General features: G+C 42.9%; 1 protein-coding gene across 1 annotated transcript in view; it reads right to left on the bottom strand.

Moving 5' to 3' along the window:
- COL24A1 (collagen type XXIV alpha 1 chain) overlaps nucleotides 1-17,939 on the bottom strand; it is a 979,161-nt gene that overhangs the window by 37,976 nt on the left and 923,246 nt on the right. Inside the window, exons 52-53 of the mRNA XM_078645481.1 lie at nucleotides 16,595-16,648; nucleotides 16,160-16,195 (exon numbers count right to left, since the gene is read on the bottom strand). Of these exons, the coding sequence (XP_078501607.1) occupies nucleotides 16,160-16,195; nucleotides 16,595-16,648 (90 nt within the window). The remainder of the gene's footprint in view (nucleotides 1-16,159; nucleotides 16,196-16,594; nucleotides 16,649-17,939) is intronic.

The raw sequence follows: 17,939 nt of genomic DNA, 5'->3' as shown, positions 1-17,939 counted from the left end.
TTACCGATGTTTCAAGTAATATGCTGACAGATTACCTAGCTTCCTTGATGTCTGCCCTACACTCTTGTCGTTCACAGGTTGCTGCCGCATTTCCAGACAATACCGAGGTGGCACCGCATGAAATCGTTCCCGGATGCATGGTTCTTGTCAGGAACTTTGATCGTTCAAGTCCGCTGGAGCCTCGCTGGAAGGAACCCCGACAGGTCCTCCTGGCCACCCGTACTGCCGTCAAGCTGGAAGGCAGGAAGGGCTGGGTCCACCTGTCTCATGTGAAAAGATTTTACGGACTAAAGCCTGTTTCTAAGAACATTTCCCAGGATTTGAAAGACTGCCAAAGTACTATTCTCAAGGACTGTCCCGCAAAAGACAATAATACTGAACCCTCCCTGTTAGAGAAAACTCCGCAACAGGAGTATAAGCAAAAATTAAGGTCTAGTAAAATAAGTCAGCCAGTTTGATTGTCTAAGTCCTCCCCTAGGTGAAACGGTTAGACCGGTTTCTGACATGTATAAAATAGACCCCCATAGTGAGAGAGTTAGTCAAAACTCAATCCGATGTATCGTTTTTCTAAGTTTCATATTGTTTTTCAGCCTCATGATTACCTGCACAGGTTATGCTTTTTATTTGTATTTTCCAGTTTCTCATGTAAATAAGTCTTCTATTACTACAGTAGAGCACACGTTTAGTGATCTGCCTCCTCATGAACTCTCATATCGTCTTGCTATGCGTAATAATTCCTTTATCCGCATGTTACATTATTCACACCAGACCAGCAATGCCACTAATTGTTGGGTGTGTGGTCGACTCCCCCCTTTCCAGACACCGAAGGGAGTTCTGCCACTCTTTCCTTATCCATTTTCACATAATGGTTCGTGTGGAGCATGGTCCACGTTAACGTCATCCTCAACAGATATGTCTTTTCTTAACAGTACATGTTTTCCAGACAAGCAAGGTCTTCCCCACAGAACAGGGTTAGATCTAGAAAATGAAGTTTATAATCTAGGTAATTATTCTTCGAATTTCATGGTCCTGAATGTTCAGTCTGACACTACTCCAGACTTACCTGCTATGTCAGTATTACCAGTCAAAGGTGAATTATGTGTCCGAAAGAATGGTTCCGTACATGTAGGCCATAGTGATTGTACTACTATTGTCAAGTATAGTGACAGTAGGAAATCTATTTTCAAAGCTTCACGTCATTCTTATTTTGTTTGTGGTCAGACCGCATATGTTCGTCTGCCCCTCGATTGGGAGGGAACCTGTTACATTGCCTTCCTACTGCCACCAGTTTTTCTAGCCCCACCTGACTATCATAGGAATTCCCACCTAGTACATACTAGACACAAGAGAAACCTCCCGATTGTCGATTATACTGAAACTGCTCTAGAACAATATATAGATATCAATAAAGGTGTCTTCCCCTATTTAGGTACTGTTGTGAATAGTAAACTGATACGTAGATTAACCAGAACCCTTGAAGCAGTAGTGATTGAGACTACTTCTGCTCTAAGTAACTTAACCGAAGAGCAATCCTTTATGAGAATTGTCGTGCTCCAGAATCGTCTCGTCCTTGACGTCATACTGGCCGATAGGGGCGGGGCATGTAGAGTCATCGGATCTAGTTGCTGCATTTTCATTCCTAATAACGCGCCGTCTGTTTATTCAGCTATAACCAGACTTCATAAAATTGCCCATATGTTACACCAAGATCCAGGCACCTGGACATGGTGCGGTTGGTTCTGGAATATAATTTCCGCTTGGGGATGGAAAGTATTGTCCTTTCTAGGTATTGCAGTAGCGATCATATTCAGTTGCTGCCTATGTATACAATGTGGCCCTGCGATTTGTGGCATTTGTGCTACCTCTTGTATTCCTAGTCCCAAGTCCCGTTCTAAATCCCGTTCCAAGAAAATTCGAGACGAGCAAATGATACTGTATGAAATGATAGATGGTATCATGAATATTGATGTTTCCTGATGGAAACGTAGTGACAAGGAGGGAATGTGGAAAAGTAAATTTTGCCATGTTCTGTGTCCCTACGTGTTCTCCATCTTATGTTATGTGTGTATGATTAATATGCATATGTATTCCCCATGTTCGATTAAAGACGCAATTACAGTTGTGTCCATCTCTAGTATGCCAGTTTCCAGTTCTCGTGAATACTACGAATATCAGGCCTATGTAAAGTTACGTTGCCACGTTTCTCAGTGTGCACGTTATTTCATTGTAAAGTCCCCGTTTCTAGGCCTCAAAAGGGCCTGGACACCAGATTCAGCTCCTGTCTCCTGAGCCCTCGCTGAGGAGCGATACAGCCCCCACCTGTGTCCTCGACCCTTCACTTACTTCCTGCCTCACAGTGCCCGGCTCAGCCTGGCTCTGCCTACAAGTCTGCCAAGAGTATGTTATGATTCTAGTTATCAGTCCAGCCCTCCTTCTCTGCATTCCTAAACTACTGAATCGCATCAATAGTTTCCGTCACAGTCTAGCCTTTACGTCTCCATGTAAGAGAAATACTGTATTTATGGTCATTTAATATTCTTCAACACGCACTACATGTAGAATAATGCATGCTCCAGTCTTAGAGTCTGTTAGCCTCTCCCCTCCTGACTCTTAGTTTATATCAACATGTTCTCTAAACATCAGATACTAGATATTGTTTAGGCACATGTCGCCCTGACTCTCCAGACTTCAGTCTCTACTCCTAGCACGGAGTTCATAGTCCCCAGCTTCTCCTAGTAACACGTCATTGTCAGTTTGCGCGCACCATTAGGTTAGAGGTCCCGGCTCCTTAGGTAGCCCCCTCCATGTTTCCGCCCCATTTATGACATATTCCGTTACGTCTACATCACATGTCTATGTATATGCCTCCTGTTACACCCACTTTCACCCTTATCTTTCGCGACTGCTATTGACCACACCCACTGCTCCGCCTATTGTATGTATTGCAATTGCAACTGTTTTAGTATATATGCTTGTGTATTGTTATTAAAGTTAGCGCGCTCATCCCAGATCCAGCCCCGGCAGCTGCCGGGCCACGCCAGTCCAATCCTGTCCCCCCTGCAGGGCCCTGCCATCCTGTTCCCGTGCAGGTTGTCCTGTTCCTGTCCTTATGCTGTATTAAACCTGCAAACTCCTACTACCTCGAATCTTGACTCTTATTTATTGAGCTATCTGTTATTGCTATGTCCAGTAAAACCTAGATCCGGTATTATTTATTTATATCCCCTTGGTATGTATGAGGGATACATTGTAGTATATTTGTGTTATGGTAGGCGTGATCCTAAATGTACCAACATTGTTAGTTCTTTGTTTCAGGTCTGATTCGTGATATCAATGAAGTTTGGTGGTTTCCTAAGTATCGTATAGACTGCTATATTCTTTGCCAGGTATTTGATAAATCTAGTGAGACCTTACCGAGAGTAGATGTAGTATTACCCTGTTTTTAGCTGTGGTCTTTGTTGTTACAGATTCTATTCCCCTGTGAACCTTCCCTCTCCGGTCCCTCGCCTGATCACTCAAACACTCTGTATAAATTGGGGTGTTGGTTATATCAGGAGGTAGACCCTTTCTTGCTGCGACTGGATCCTGCGGAGCATAACCTGACACATTGACTTACAAGAAGCAGATGAAAGATTCTTGGAAGAACACCAAGTTTTAAAAGTATCTCCAATGGCTGGCATATAACTTGAGGGTACCAGCCATCTAGATTGTTGAAGAGACTTTGCTTTTAGCAATCCCAGGACTGAAGACTTAGCCCTCAATATCCAGACTCCCAAATGTAGATGACAAAGGGAAAGATCTCATAACAGAGGTGTTTGAAGAGCGGATGGTTATATTGGAAATATTCTAGGAGGATGAGAAGACATATGAAGAAAAAGGGAACCAGGAGCTCAGTGACAATAGAGGACCACCAGCAGTACTTCTGCCTGAACATCCTTGATCGTCCTAAGAACCTTGCCCAGAAGAGGTAAAGAAGGGAACACATGTAGAAGCCCTTGGGGCTAAGGAATCAACATTGCATCCTCCACAAGGCTCCCTGATCTGGAAGTAGAGAGCAGAGCTGAGGAAGCAGGCTTAACCTCTCTGTTATCTGAAACACCACAGGACACGGGTAAAAGGGAAACGCTGCTTAGCTCATTTGCATGCTAATTCTCCTTCCCCTGAAAATAAACTGCCCTCACAGTAAGGAGATTAGACAATAACTGATCCTTTGAACCACAACTACCAGAGCTGGGACTATTGTTCTTACCTGTCAATTTGTGTAGGCTCTTGCTAGAGAACTGTATATATCAACACTGCCTGACCTCTTAATACAGCAGGAAAAGTCAGCAGGGCCTGTAGAATGGCTTCTAACTCCCTCTGATTCGGGAAAGGGTACGCCTCCTCTCCTGACCAAAAGCCCTGAATGGACGGATCCCTAATGTTACTCCCCAACCAGATTGATGACATCTGGATACTGTCACTGTGGTGGAAGGAGCTAATGGTCTCCTCAACAGATGTTCTGGGATGAGCCACTATTGCAATTCCTGACAAATTATACAGGTTACAGGGATTGTGATCTTCTAGTCTACAGAACCTGCACTGCAAAACCAAGAAGGTGATGGACCAGTTGTTGGAAATGAGTGCAAGCCAAAGAAACAAAGAGAAGAATGGCCAATGCAGCATTTTTAAATATTTGCAGGCTAATGCCCACTGACACAAGAGAAGATTTGACAGATTAAATCTGAGTTTCTCCAGACTTGCCAAAGAAAGGGAAATATAGCCTAAATCCAACCGGAAGATGGCCCCTATGAACCGCAGATTCTGTGCTGATGTTGAATGAGACTTGACAAAGTTCCGAATGAATCAAGGTGGGTGGAAAAGCTTGCACACCTCAACCTCCTTCCTTTTTGCGAGCGAAGATGCATACGTTAGCCAGTCATTGAGCCAGGGAAACATAAGTTCAGTAAAATGAAGAATACCCACCAGAGTTATTAAAACTTTGATGAAAATCCTTGGGCTGAGGATATTCGCCAGATGATTTTTGGACCACAAAAATAATCTAATAAGAACTCAAATCTTGCTCCTTCTCTTCAAAAGAAGATCCTTACATAAGGGATCGTGAGGAAAGGGTAAATCTCTGAAATACTGTCCTGGTTCTTCCTTAAATGGAACCTTGTAGCTGTCCTTTTTAATCTGCATGACTTATTTGGTGGAAATTGAGGTCATTCATATGTTGTAATAATTCAAAAGGCAGCCACCTCATTGGACTGGCATTGTCTGGATTTTAAAAATGGGAGGGGTTGAGACAGGGTAGAGCCGATTTTTTTCAGTATAGTGGCCTGGTTGACCCTGGCCTCTACCACGAAAGGGCTGAATGGGAAGAACAACAGCTCTATGCAAACCAAAACCCCTGCCTTTCATTAGACATGAATGGGTGTCTTCAGCTTTCTGTCCTTCACATATTTGGTCACAAGACTCTCGTTTTGGGACCCCATTAACTTTGCATCAGAAAATGGAGGAACAGACGGGGCAGCATTGTGCAAGGCATTTGTCAAACTGGACGGAATTCTAATGTGGTGTCTTGCAGAAATAATAGACCCAGATGTTGCAACGGCTGCACATAAACAGCCAAATAAGATATCAGATAGAAAAAGACCTTCTGGTCCATTATCAGGATGCGTGATGTACAATCTTCTGCAAATGAAATATTGGACAAAAAAAACAACAAGCTGCTCCATAAGAGCCAGGCCTGCATTGCAATCTTCTTCCTGTTGCATTCCATCAGGTTTGTAAGGCTGAAATACATATGAAGCATGCATGTTTGTCTTTATTGAAAAATTGTCTGTAGAACAAGATAGATTAACTGGTGCTTCCACCTTGTTATGCACTACATCTGTTGAGGAAGCCTCCTCAGAAATTATTGTACCTGAGATGCTGTATCAGCACCTTTAACAACAGATTGAAACTACTCTTAAATGTTAATCAGGGGATAACTTCTATTAAGCGAGGAAAACTGAATAGTCGCCTCCTTCTATGCCCTGTTAAGGACCGTTTGGACAGCATTTGTGCTGGGCCATCTGTTCAGGGTCACTCTAGATTCTTGCCTTCGTTTGCTGAACCTATTTTTGTAGTCTTTTAGGACTCCGCACTTTACTCCTGCTAATCAATGCTACAGAGCTTGTGCTATTCCTTGAAAACATGGCCTACACCTGAATGGTACATTTAATTTACCTATAAGTCTCTAATATATGTTACTACACATGGCCAGGGCCTGTAAATTAAATGCTACAAGTTTGCTGCAGCACTTACTGTGCCACCCACAAAAGTAGAACTGTAAAATATGTCTCAGGACTGCTGTGCAGTTTTAAAGTACCATTTGGACTTGACAAAATAAACATTTTGCTAGGCCTAAACCATCCTTTTTAGTACTTACAAGTCACCCGTATGGTAGGCCCTAAAAGCTCATAGGGCAAAGTGTGGGGTATTTAAAAAGGAGGACATGTGTGTTTATGTTTTGTATGTCTTGATGGCAAAAAACTACTAAAGTGCTTTTTTACTGTGGTAAGGCTATATCTCCCGTAGACTAACACAGCATTTCCTTACTACTCTTAATAAGTGATAACTTCAGTTTCAGAACAGATGAACAAGTTACTTACCTTCGTTAACGCTTTATCTGGTAGAGACTCTATCTAGCCACAGATTCCTTACCTTAGAATAATCCCTAGGCGTCAGACTGGATCCAGTAATCTTTCGAGCAGTACCCCTCTGCGTCGGTAAGTGTTGTTTTTCAGGTGTGCAATGCGTTGGCTGTGCCGGAAGTGATGTGCACGGTACCTATATAGGCGCCACCATGGCACGCTGACGTCAGTTACTTTAACAACTTTCCATGCCAGGAGCGTACAGCCACGATGAGCTCTGACCACTTGTGTGACAAACTAAGGCCCTTAAAAGGGTTTTCCCTACATTGTAATTAGTTTGCTGAGTGGGGTAGGATGGGAGTTTCGGTAAGGAATCTGTGGCTGGAAAGAGTCTCTACCAAATAAGGCGTTACCAAAGGTAAATAACTTGTTTATCTGACAGAGATTTCTAGCCACAGATTCCTTACCTTAGAATAATCCCCAGGCGTCAGACTGGATCCAGTAATCTTTCGAGCAGTACCCCTCTGCGCCAGTAAGTGTTGTTTTTCAGGTGTGCACTGCGTTGGCTGTGCCGGAAGTGACCTGCATGGTACCTATATTGGATGCCACCTTGGCACGCTGACGTCAGTTACTTTAGCAACTTTCCATGTCAGGAGCGTACAGCCACGATGACCTCTGACCACTTGTGTGACAAACTAAGGCCCTTAAAAGGGTTTTCCCTACATTGTAATTAGTTTGCTGAGCGGGGTAGGATAGGAGTTTCGGTAAGAAATCTGTGGCTAGATAGAGTCTCTACCAGATAAGGCGTTACCAAAGGTAAATAACTTGTTTATCTGATAGAGATTTCTAGCCGCAGATTCCTTACCTTAGAATAGATACCCAAGTAATACCTCCCCAGAGATGGGACTGTGAAACTAATTTAATCAGAAAGTTCTACAGGACCGAACGGCAAAGAACCTGTTCCTAAATACCTGACAATCCCGGCAGTAGGGCTTGGTGAACGTGTACGATGAGGCCCACATTGCTGCCTGGGAGATGTCCAGAACTGGGACACTGCATGCTAACGCAGTGGTTGCAGCCCTGGCTCAGCTGGAGTGAGCCCGCAAGCCCTTGGGGGCTTCTTCTTGGCCAATCATAGCAGATCTTAATGCACAGGACAATCCATTTCGACAAGGTCTTCTTTTGTACTGCTTTCCCTTTTATTTTGATCTGACATACCCCACGAACAGTTGATCGTCCACCTCTCAGTCAACGTAGAATGACAACGTTACTATTGGGCCCAGATAGTAGAGTCTCTCTGTGCAAAGAAAGTTGGCAGGGTGATGTTCTGGCCTACATGGAATGGAGTCACAACCTTTGTAAGGAAGGAGACACATGTCCAGAGAACCCGCTTGTCTGGTTAGGTGGTGCACTATATACTCAATGCTGGGGAGCTAACGAAATGCTTCCATTGGAGCTCGCTTAACCCGTTTAGTGCTGCCGTCGGCCGTTGAACGTTCGGAGCACTACCTGACTGGTGCTGCGCACTTTCAACGGCCGACCCAGCCCCGCCTGTTTTTTAAAACGGCTGCACTGCCGCGAAATTGCGGCAGCGGCCAACTGGTTAATTCCGTAGTATATGGGTAAAGTTAAGTACATATGAGGCAACATAATATTGTAATACTTTACCATGTATATACACATTTATGCCCTTAGAGACCTAAATATAAAAAGGAAGTGTAAACTATGCACACGCATACATTACGTTCTGTGCAGTTTACACATTTAATTTAATACCTTTGTGAATCAGCCCCTCTAAGGCCGCTGTATACAGGTACAAGCCACACTCTATAAACATCATAGAAGGTGAAGTAGCACATTTCAGAGTATAATAGATTTATATACACATCTGTTGGCCTAGTATAAAAAAGGGTTTTTGAATTTATCAGAGATAATCTCTTCTATAAATGTTTTTGATACATTTGTTATATTTTCTAGAACTATAACCACATGCCTTCGAACTCTCTTCTCCTGGCTCTGCATAGCCTTCAAAATGTGACTCAGTTTAGGAAAAACTCAAAACTTATCTATTCAACTAAGCAGGTTTGTCTCTTCCACTCTGCCATTATTGCTGTACGTTGTTTTCCCTCTTTATTTGGGGCTGGTGCCGGACGGACACTCTGTTAAGTAGCTGTGCGCGTTATAAATCACCAATAACATAACATAATAATAATAATAATAATAAAGACATTTATATAGCGCTATGGTTACGCCATCCCAGCGTGTCCCCGCGCTAAAGAGAGAAGAAGCTCGCCCGAGGAGAGGTCAGTACATGGCCAGAAACACTAATGTAGACTTACAAGGAGAACAGATGTGTTTTCAGTTGACGGCGAAATTTGGTTTCAGATGGCTCCAGGCGGAGACTGGTGGGAAGTTTGTTCCAGTCTATCGCCGCCGCCACTCTAAAGGACCGACCTCCCATTTTTACTCTCCTATAGCGGTGGGTCACAAGCGTGCCCATTCCGCCCGACCTAAGCGGTCTGCGTGGCTCATACCAGGTAACCAGACCCGCCAGAAAGCTGGGAGCTTTATGCCAAAGGATCCGATAACATATTAGGAGGGCTTTGTACATTATTCTTTTTTTCACTGGGAGCCAGTGGAGGGTCTCCAGCGCGGCTCTGGAAATGGCTCTTCTTGGGAGTCTAAGTACTAGGCGAGCTGCAGCGTTTTGCAGTATCTGGAGTTGCCCTATACTTTTACTAGAAGCTCCCAAGAAGAGGACATTCCCATAGTCGAGGCGTGACGTAATCAGTGCCTGGGTCATAGTGCGCTGAGCCTCCAAGGGGAGGAGGTCCAGGGTTTTATTGAGAGTCTTTAGTACTCCAAAGCACTTGCCCACTAATCGACTAATGTGTATCTCGTAAGAGAGTGTGGGATCCACCCATATCCCTAAGTTCTTAGCTTCAGGACAGGGTGTAGGCATAGAGCCTAGACAGCTTGGCCACCAGTCACATGTCCAGAGCCGTTGATCACCACCAACCACCAAGACTTCTGTCTTGGAGCCGTTCAGTTTTATACAGTGATTATCCATCCAAGTAGCCAATGCTTGCATGCAGGCTCGGAAGTTATTGGCTCCAGCTGCAGGTGTTTGGGTGAGAGTGAGTAGGAGCTGCGTATCGTCGGCGTAGGAAACAATCTCTATGCCGAACGATTGGACTACCTCAGCCAGGGAGGCCATATATAAATTAAAAAGAGTAGGACTCAGAGCTGAGCCCTGTGGCACCCCCTGTTCCAATACCATCTCCTCAGACTGAAACGAGCCCCGCTGGACCTGAAAGCTTCTGCCCGTCAGAAACGATTTTAGCCAACCGAGTGCTCTATCAGTCACACCTCCTCTGTTCAGACACTGTAGCAAGGTGATATGTGCTACAGTGTCGAACGCTGCACTAAGGTCTAGCATGACCAGTGCCATAGTTAGGCCTGCATCAGCTCCCTGACGTAGAGTTTCGGTGGCTCGTAATAAGGCCGTCTCAGTAGAGAAACCCCTTCGGAACCCCGATTGGGAGGAGTGCAGGAGATTAGTCTTCTCCGCAAATGCCATCAATTGCACATTTGCAATTTTCTCTGCAATTTTCGCAGTATAGGGTAGCAGAGAAATGGGTCGTAGGTTCTCCAGGACATCATGGCTTACATTAGGTTTTTTCCTAATGGGTAACACAATGGCCTTTTTCCAGTTTATCGGAAGGGTCTGGGAGTTAAGGGATGTTACAAGGACATGGCGGATGTATGGTTCTAGAGCCACTATGCTTGCACCCAGGACCCTCGGGGGGGCGGGGTCTCGTGGAGAACCCGATTTTATACTGGTGCAAATGGTTTCAAGTTCTTTACTGGGCGGTACGGTAAAACACTCTAACCTCAGCTCAGAATTCAGCAGTGCCACTTCCTTCAGTTCTACGAAGGTTTCTCCATCAGCAGGACAACTGGAGAAAGAACTGTAGATTTTTTTAACCTTGTTGGCAAAATATTCTGCCACCTTATTGCATTCCAAGACGGAGTCAGTCTCCGGAACATTGGAATTTGAGACGGCTGAGATTTCTTTGTAAATTTTAAACAGTTCTCTAGACGAACAATCCGCCTCACTAATTCTGTTTCCATAATATGTGGCTTTAGCAACTCTAACCTGCTTTTGGTAACTTCTCTGGGCTGTTCTATACTGAAATTTACTGCGCTCATTCATATCCCTGCGCCAGAGTCTTTCCAGCTATTTACATTCTGATCTGATTGACTGCAGATCTATCGTGTACCATAGGGCCGATCTCCTTACTCTATTCCCCTGTTTGGCCTTAGATAAAGGTGCTACCCTATCCAAGGCATCAAGGATCCGGGTTTCTAAGTTTCGATTAGCACTTTCACTATCCGTGCCTCCCGGCATCCCCCCTAAACTTAGCATCTCGCTAAAGATAGGTTGTGAGAAATTTTTCCATTTACGGTATGGGTAACTATTGTTGCCTCCCAACTGGGGGTCAATGCTACCTGAAGTGCTAATTTCAAAAGGGACTAGAAAATGGTCTGTCCAGGGAAGTGGGTTTGGAATACTCGTGGTTATGCCCTCCCAGTTGGCAAACACCGGGTCCAATAAATGGCCATGAGTATGTGTGGGTGTATGATTTATCAATTCCAAATCAGTATTTCGTAACATAACATAACATAACATAACATTTTACACTTTGGGATAAAAATGTATAGCTAATCAGAGAAATGTAGGAATCATTAGTTTACCACGTTGCGCTTAGCATTACTTTGGTCCCCTGGACTCAGATTTTTTTGTTTAACTTGTGAATGTCAGGGTTTTTCCATGCTTAAAAATGGCATTCCACAGCGCAGCCCTTATAGTGAACAAACACTTCTGACGATAGGCCACAGAAAAATCAATTAGCATAATGTGCAATTATGCAAAAGGCAGAATGTCCCGCCAGAGCGCGCGGGATTACATTATTGATCTACTTAAGCAAGTAAAGCACTGCATAATACTAACAAAACAGTGTAGCAGTAATCAAAGCCGAGACTAAACCTATTATGTTATTACGCATTTCTTAATCTGCCCATGCCGTCAGTCCATTTGTTTGTCACAGGTCGACTGCCAACACTCAAGCACTTTTCTGTTCTTCCTCCTGCACTGCATGCAATTTTCCAATATTTTTACAAAAACTGTGTTTAGGTTTTATATTTCCTGTGTATGTACACTTTTGAGATTTGTATTCTCTTTTCACGTACTTTTTTAAAACCTACATTTATTAGATGCGACGACTGTTATATGTAAATAAGCAGTGGCAAAACCAAGTGGTCTGGCGTTGACTGACAGCCTTTTGGCTTTGTCAATGCTTTTGTTTTGCCCTGGTTTTTGCAATACTTTATTGTCGGAGAGGCTGCAGGGGCACTCATCAATCTAATAAAAACTAAAAGGAAAACTTTTTTTGTTTCAGAAATCACACATTGCCATAGTAGTCCGTGCCACTTATTGGAACTCCTTGGCTGGTGAAAAGAATGACGTCACCCTTAGGGACGGTGGCCAATGGCCAATCCATTGCTACATTCTGTGTGCTGTAGTGGTCGGAGGAAAATGCAAATGACACAATAACAGACCAACAGACGAAGAGGGCTGGCTGAAAGCCCCCACATGCAAGTATGTTGTACATATCATTTTAGCAAAACAAAAGATCTTGGCTAATGCCAGACCTCAAAAAAATGTCCTGTAGGCAATATCTGTCTGCAGCACTGTTTACTTTTCTTTACACCTGAATTATCTTCTTCCAAGTAAAGGTCACAGGTTAATGTTGTTCATGTGATGCTTTACCCTGTAGGCTTTTACATGCTTGCCATGACTAGAAGATCATTTTGAATGGGATTAGCTTTGACCTTGAGTCCTGGACCTCTGATGATGGAGGAGACATAGACAGGTAATTATTTTAAGCAGTGTTTCGCTATTTTTTTTCTAACAAAACTCGGTGTGGTAATTTCCACCTTGAAATATTCCCTTTCTGGTCTTTAGCTTCCATTCTGGACATTTCGAATGGCTTGTGACAAATCACAACAGAAACACAAGAGGCAAAGTGTAATATACGATTCTGTTCGCGGGTGACAGTTAAAACAATAATCATTGGCTCTCACACCTTCCTCTGGTCACCGCCTTTCGGCCCCTCCTTCATATTTGCTTCACAGAAAGGTTGACCAGTACAGATCAATGGTCAACAATTATGCAATGAGGTAACCCAAGAAGAAAATGGCTGCAGGAACTAATGATAAATAAAGGCATTCAGAGTTACAATGACGTTCCAAGCTTATGTAAAGCAGACACATGTACAGCTGCTCATGTAAAGCGCTTCAGTGCCCTTTTGGCTGAGTTGGTGCTATATAATATATGGAAAAAAGGTGCTTGAAATTTTGTCTTGCTCTTTGCTGTAGTATCCGCCGCCGTTCACTGATAATTGTGCCTTAAATGGTTTATTTAAAAACTTTATTTGATAATGGGATGATTTTATTCTGCACTATCTTGGTATTATGGGTTGATAACCAAAATAAAGTATTTTAATTAATAGATTGTATGACTCAAAGCCATAACGCACTGTATTCACCTACGCAAGCAGCTCCTTTGCATGCATCACCTGTTGGTGGTGTTGTGAACCACTCCTTCTGATTTGCCGGCAGGGGCGTAGCTGCAGGGGGTTGTTTGAGGTGGTATCCCACCCCAAAAAAGTATTTTTTATTAAATGTTGGGTATAGGAGCTTTCAGTCAGATAATGTAAGTTGTCTCTCTGATTTTAGTAGGGGTGGGCGGAGTTCGCAGAGTTGTACTATGTGGAGTTCTGCAGAGTTGCATAAAAACTCAGTGAATTTCCATGATGTTCAGCTCCACCCTATGCCAGTTAGTCTGAGCTATCAGTGCCAGGCTGCACCTCGCCCTGCCACCCTGGGAGCTCATCTACGTAGAGTTTTTCTTTTAAACCAGGGCTCCTGCCTGCCACCACGTCTCCCCAAAGGGGCTCCGCTCACCTCGTTTGTTCTTCATGGCGGGGAAGGAGCTGCACAGCCATTTTCACACTAGAGCTGCTCATCCCTGTCCCCGCTGCCTCCTTTCCTCCCCTCAGCTTCAGTCTTGAACCACCACTTGCATTTGAGCCTCGCCTTTAATCAATGACACAAGGTACTCAAGGGGAGGGAGGAACCTCTGTGGCAGAAGAAAGAGGAGAACGCACCCACCTTAGTCAATAATAGGACTCGGGTCACGCTTTGCACATGGGTAGTGGATGTGTTAGAGTGGAGGGTGATGCGATTGGCTGGAGTTGGCAATGGGGCGGGCGAGAGTGCAAGTGCGCTCTACAGTTTCTTTCATTTTTTGCTGCATTTCCAAAACCTCATGAACATCTGCAAACTCTAAACTTGGCTAAAACTCAGGTTTATGTTAGATCGCTCACATCAGTTTTGCCAAGGCTGTTCACAGCATTCTAGTTTTTACTAAATAATATATTTAAGTTATTGTTGCAGTACACAAACTTGTCCCAACATCTCTGATTTACTTGTACTAAAAGGGCTGCTGCACTTTTGTGTCCTCATTGTTAAAGTCGATTAATGTATCATTTTGGCAATATGACTTTCTTTCATACTTTAAAAAATGTATTTCTGGATTTACGGTATAGCCTCCCCTTAACCTTGGGTCTGGGTTATGCAGTGGAAATCAAGTAAAAAAGTTGATTAAAAACATGACAACTGCATACATACATACATTAGTAAATCTTATGCGCTGTATCTGCACTTAGGACATGAAGTGATGCATTGGGTTCCTCTGTTGTTTCCACTGTGGTTTACTTGTGTGTGTCATTTTTCTGGTAGTCTGGTGTAGTCATGAAATTGCTCTATCATGTTATAGTTTGCAGGTGGTGTGCTAGTCACATCAGTTATTCACAACCTGGTGGGCTGAGCTTTGATCAAAATGCTTAGACATGCGTGATTATCATATCTTCCAATCCGGCACTCACTCCCTCACTGTCCTTCTTGACGTAATTCACTAACTCGGACTACACAAATTGTGATGTGTAGTTTTCCCTCAGATAAGTCTTTATTCAAAGGGACGGAGGTAATCCTTATAGAGAAACACATGGGAGTTCACACTTTTATAGGGATAACAATTAATCCTCAAAGTTCACACTAACGCCATTTTTTCCTGTAAAAATTAGGGGTGGGCGGCGGGGGCCAACTCCGCTATGTGGCAGAGCCAGAATTTTTTCTTTACCGAACTCCACGCTCCCAGTAGAGCGTGGAGTTGGCAAAAAAATGCAAACTCCACTGGTGGAGTGGAGTTCACTGCCCACCCCTAGATTTAAATACTCGGACAAAAACACACCCACACACACACACACATTCGTCTCTATTTTGAAGGTCTTAAAATATGGTTATTTTACAAAATAATATGTTTTAAGCATCCCCTCACAATCCGCACTTCTTTCCCTTTCCACTGGTCCTTAAGCACCGATCATACACTGCTTTTCAAATAATGATTAACATGAAATGCTGCGTGACTGTTGAAAGATCGGAAGATCACACTCCCCAAGTCTTACTGACCAAGCTATGACCCTCTTTGCCGGACTTCTCTCCTCCTGCATCTCTGAAAGCCACATTGTGGACAGACAGTCGCTGCAGTAGTGGCAGCAGAGAAGAGAACTCATGACAAGCAGCGGCTGCTTTTCTTAGATCTCCATCTGTGGCTCTAGACTGCCTGCATCCCATCCTCTCCCACATCACTGAGCCCCTTGACTTGTATGACATTTCAATCGAATAAAGCTGTTTTTGATTTGATTTTATTTGCCTGTCAACAGTGGTAGGCCAAAAGGCACAAAGAAGGAAGTGACTATGCATGCAGGTGGAAAAGTACTTATTAATCAACAAACCAGCCAAGGCAGGCAGACAGAAACAGCTAATCAGGCGCAATAACTGGTGTACCAATAAAACGAATATGTGCTGGTGTAATGTGAAAACGCAATATATCATGACTGACTCTTGCCATCAATCAATGGCTAATAAATGTGATCATATAAAAATGTGAAAGACACTTTTAAAAGGTTGAGTGCCTCTCTAAGATTTTTTTAGCTTCAAGTGAGAAGTAAAGCTGATTCAACCCAGACCCAAAAGGTGAAAAACAGTGGGAAATCTAGTGCTTATTACAAAAGATCGTTCAACCCACAGAAGGAAGGAAAGACTGAATAATTAAGGGTAAGCACTGTGTTTTATCTTTATATACATTTAAAAAAATAGTACAATTAATATGGAACACGGGTCCTTTGTATTTATTTGCTATTTGTTTTCTCGAAAATGCCTCTATTTTTTGCAGCAGAAAAAATATAAAAATACAGTTTTACTTTAAGAAAACAATTCAATGCAAGGGCATTTATTCACAAATTTGCCTCAAATCTAATTGAAATTCCGAAGACAACCCAGCGTATGCAAACAATATGAAGACAGTTCACACAATATAAGATATATTCAACAAAGTATCAATGGTCACTTACCAGCTCTCCTTTGGATCCCTTTTCTCCTCTGTTTCCCTGCAGAAAGAAAAGTGACACTTTTCTGTGATGGTCTCATGCCAAAATGCTAAATCACTTATTATGACACGGCGTAATTGATTAAATTGATATGCAATGATTTTAAACACTACAACAACTACTCATTAATAAATATGGCTTGCATAAAAGACCAAGATTCGTGTTTAATATGCTATTGCAAATTAAAAGACACACTAATAAATGTTGTTTTCTAACTGCTCACATGTATCTGCTTTTGACTATGCCAATAACACAGCGGCAATAATTTCTATATGTATTCCTGCAGAAGCCACAACAAGTTTGAAATGAGAAAAGTGCATGTCAATTTATGGCAAAGATAAATTCCCAAAGAAATATAAACAGTGCAATTTGTTTATAAAGAAAATAGATTCAACTTACCAGCTTGCCCATTGGACCAATTATGCCAGCGGGACCAACTGAGCCAATATTTCCCTGAATAAAAAAAAGGTAGTCATTTGATTACTGGAACACAATCATATTGCAGCTCAGTTTTTAAATAATGAGCCCCTATGATTTTTTTTTTAACCATTTTTATTATTTTCCAATGTAACAAACATACACATTGACATTCAATACGAGAGTAGCACTATATAAATGTGGATAGCCAGTCATGAACACCCGATGTTTCACATTACGGTATCATTCGAGCCCCTATGATTTTTGCATATTAAGTTACCGATCATTGGCTCAGACCTTAAGTAAATTTAATTTTCATTCTATTTACAGAATGTACCTTTCAAAGTACAAGTTGAATAAACACTGAATAGAATTGTATATTTTTCATATTTACTTTTTTTTTAAACTTTTCTTTTCAACATGGTTTAAGTATTCAGTAGTCGGAGAGGTTTATCAGTTACTTAGGGCACGATGTAGCACAATCCTTGTTAGCATAAGTCCCAAGCTAACCCCAAATTAACCTGTGCTCAACCCCCAGGTAGCTTGGCAGACAACAGTCAGGCTTAACTTAGAAACAATGTGTAAAGTATTTGTGCAAAACTTCAAACAGTAATACAGTGAAAACATCACACAAAATGAACCCACACCAAGTTAGAAAAATAGAGCTTAATGTAATAAATACAACAAGACCAAAATGACAAAAATCCAATCAGCAAAACCAGAGCTAAGATTTTTCGAATACTAAACTGTAAAATTGTGCCTGAAAGCATGAAGCACCAACCACGGCTATCTGGTTGCGCCGGACTGTGTCAAGTTAAATGTTCAAGCCAACCATGATAAAGCGTGGGTCAGATACAGTCCCAGATTAGACGGCCGAAGTTGAACCTTCTCAAGCTTTGTGCCCAGAGACCTGTTCTCATTGGAGAGGGTTGCGGAGAGCAATGACAGCATTGCAGACGGTTGTCAGAGTGGCGCGAAGAGCAGGCTGGATATTGCAGACGGGCGGACTGGAGTTTCATGTTTGGCTGTTCCTCGCGGACTATCGATGCTGCTGTGCAAAGAAACGGGCTACCACTGGCTCTGGCTCAATTGCAGTGTAAGTGGTACAGTCATGCTGAATAGGCCGATTCGTAGTTGCAAAGAGCCCAAAATCTTGATTTAAAAGCCCATAAGTCACACTAAGGGTCCAGGATCAGAATAAATTGGGGGGGGTGGGGGAAGCAAGACGCTGCAGCTGGGTCCAGTAATAGGTCAGGAGCCTTTTATGTCCCTGGGGTTCAGATCAGGAGGCCAGCAGACTAGCTGTTGAAGTAACTCTGGGGTGCAG

Source organism: Lissotriton helveticus, chromosome 1_1 (assembly GCF_964261635.1).
Source record: "Lissotriton helveticus chromosome 1_1, aLisHel1.1, whole genome shotgun sequence".
In the NCBI taxonomy this organism is placed as follows: Eukaryota; Metazoa; Chordata; class Amphibia; order Caudata; family Salamandridae; genus Lissotriton; species Lissotriton helveticus.
Note: the sequence above shows the minus strand (reverse complement) of the source record. Positions and strands in the feature narration are given on the sequence as shown.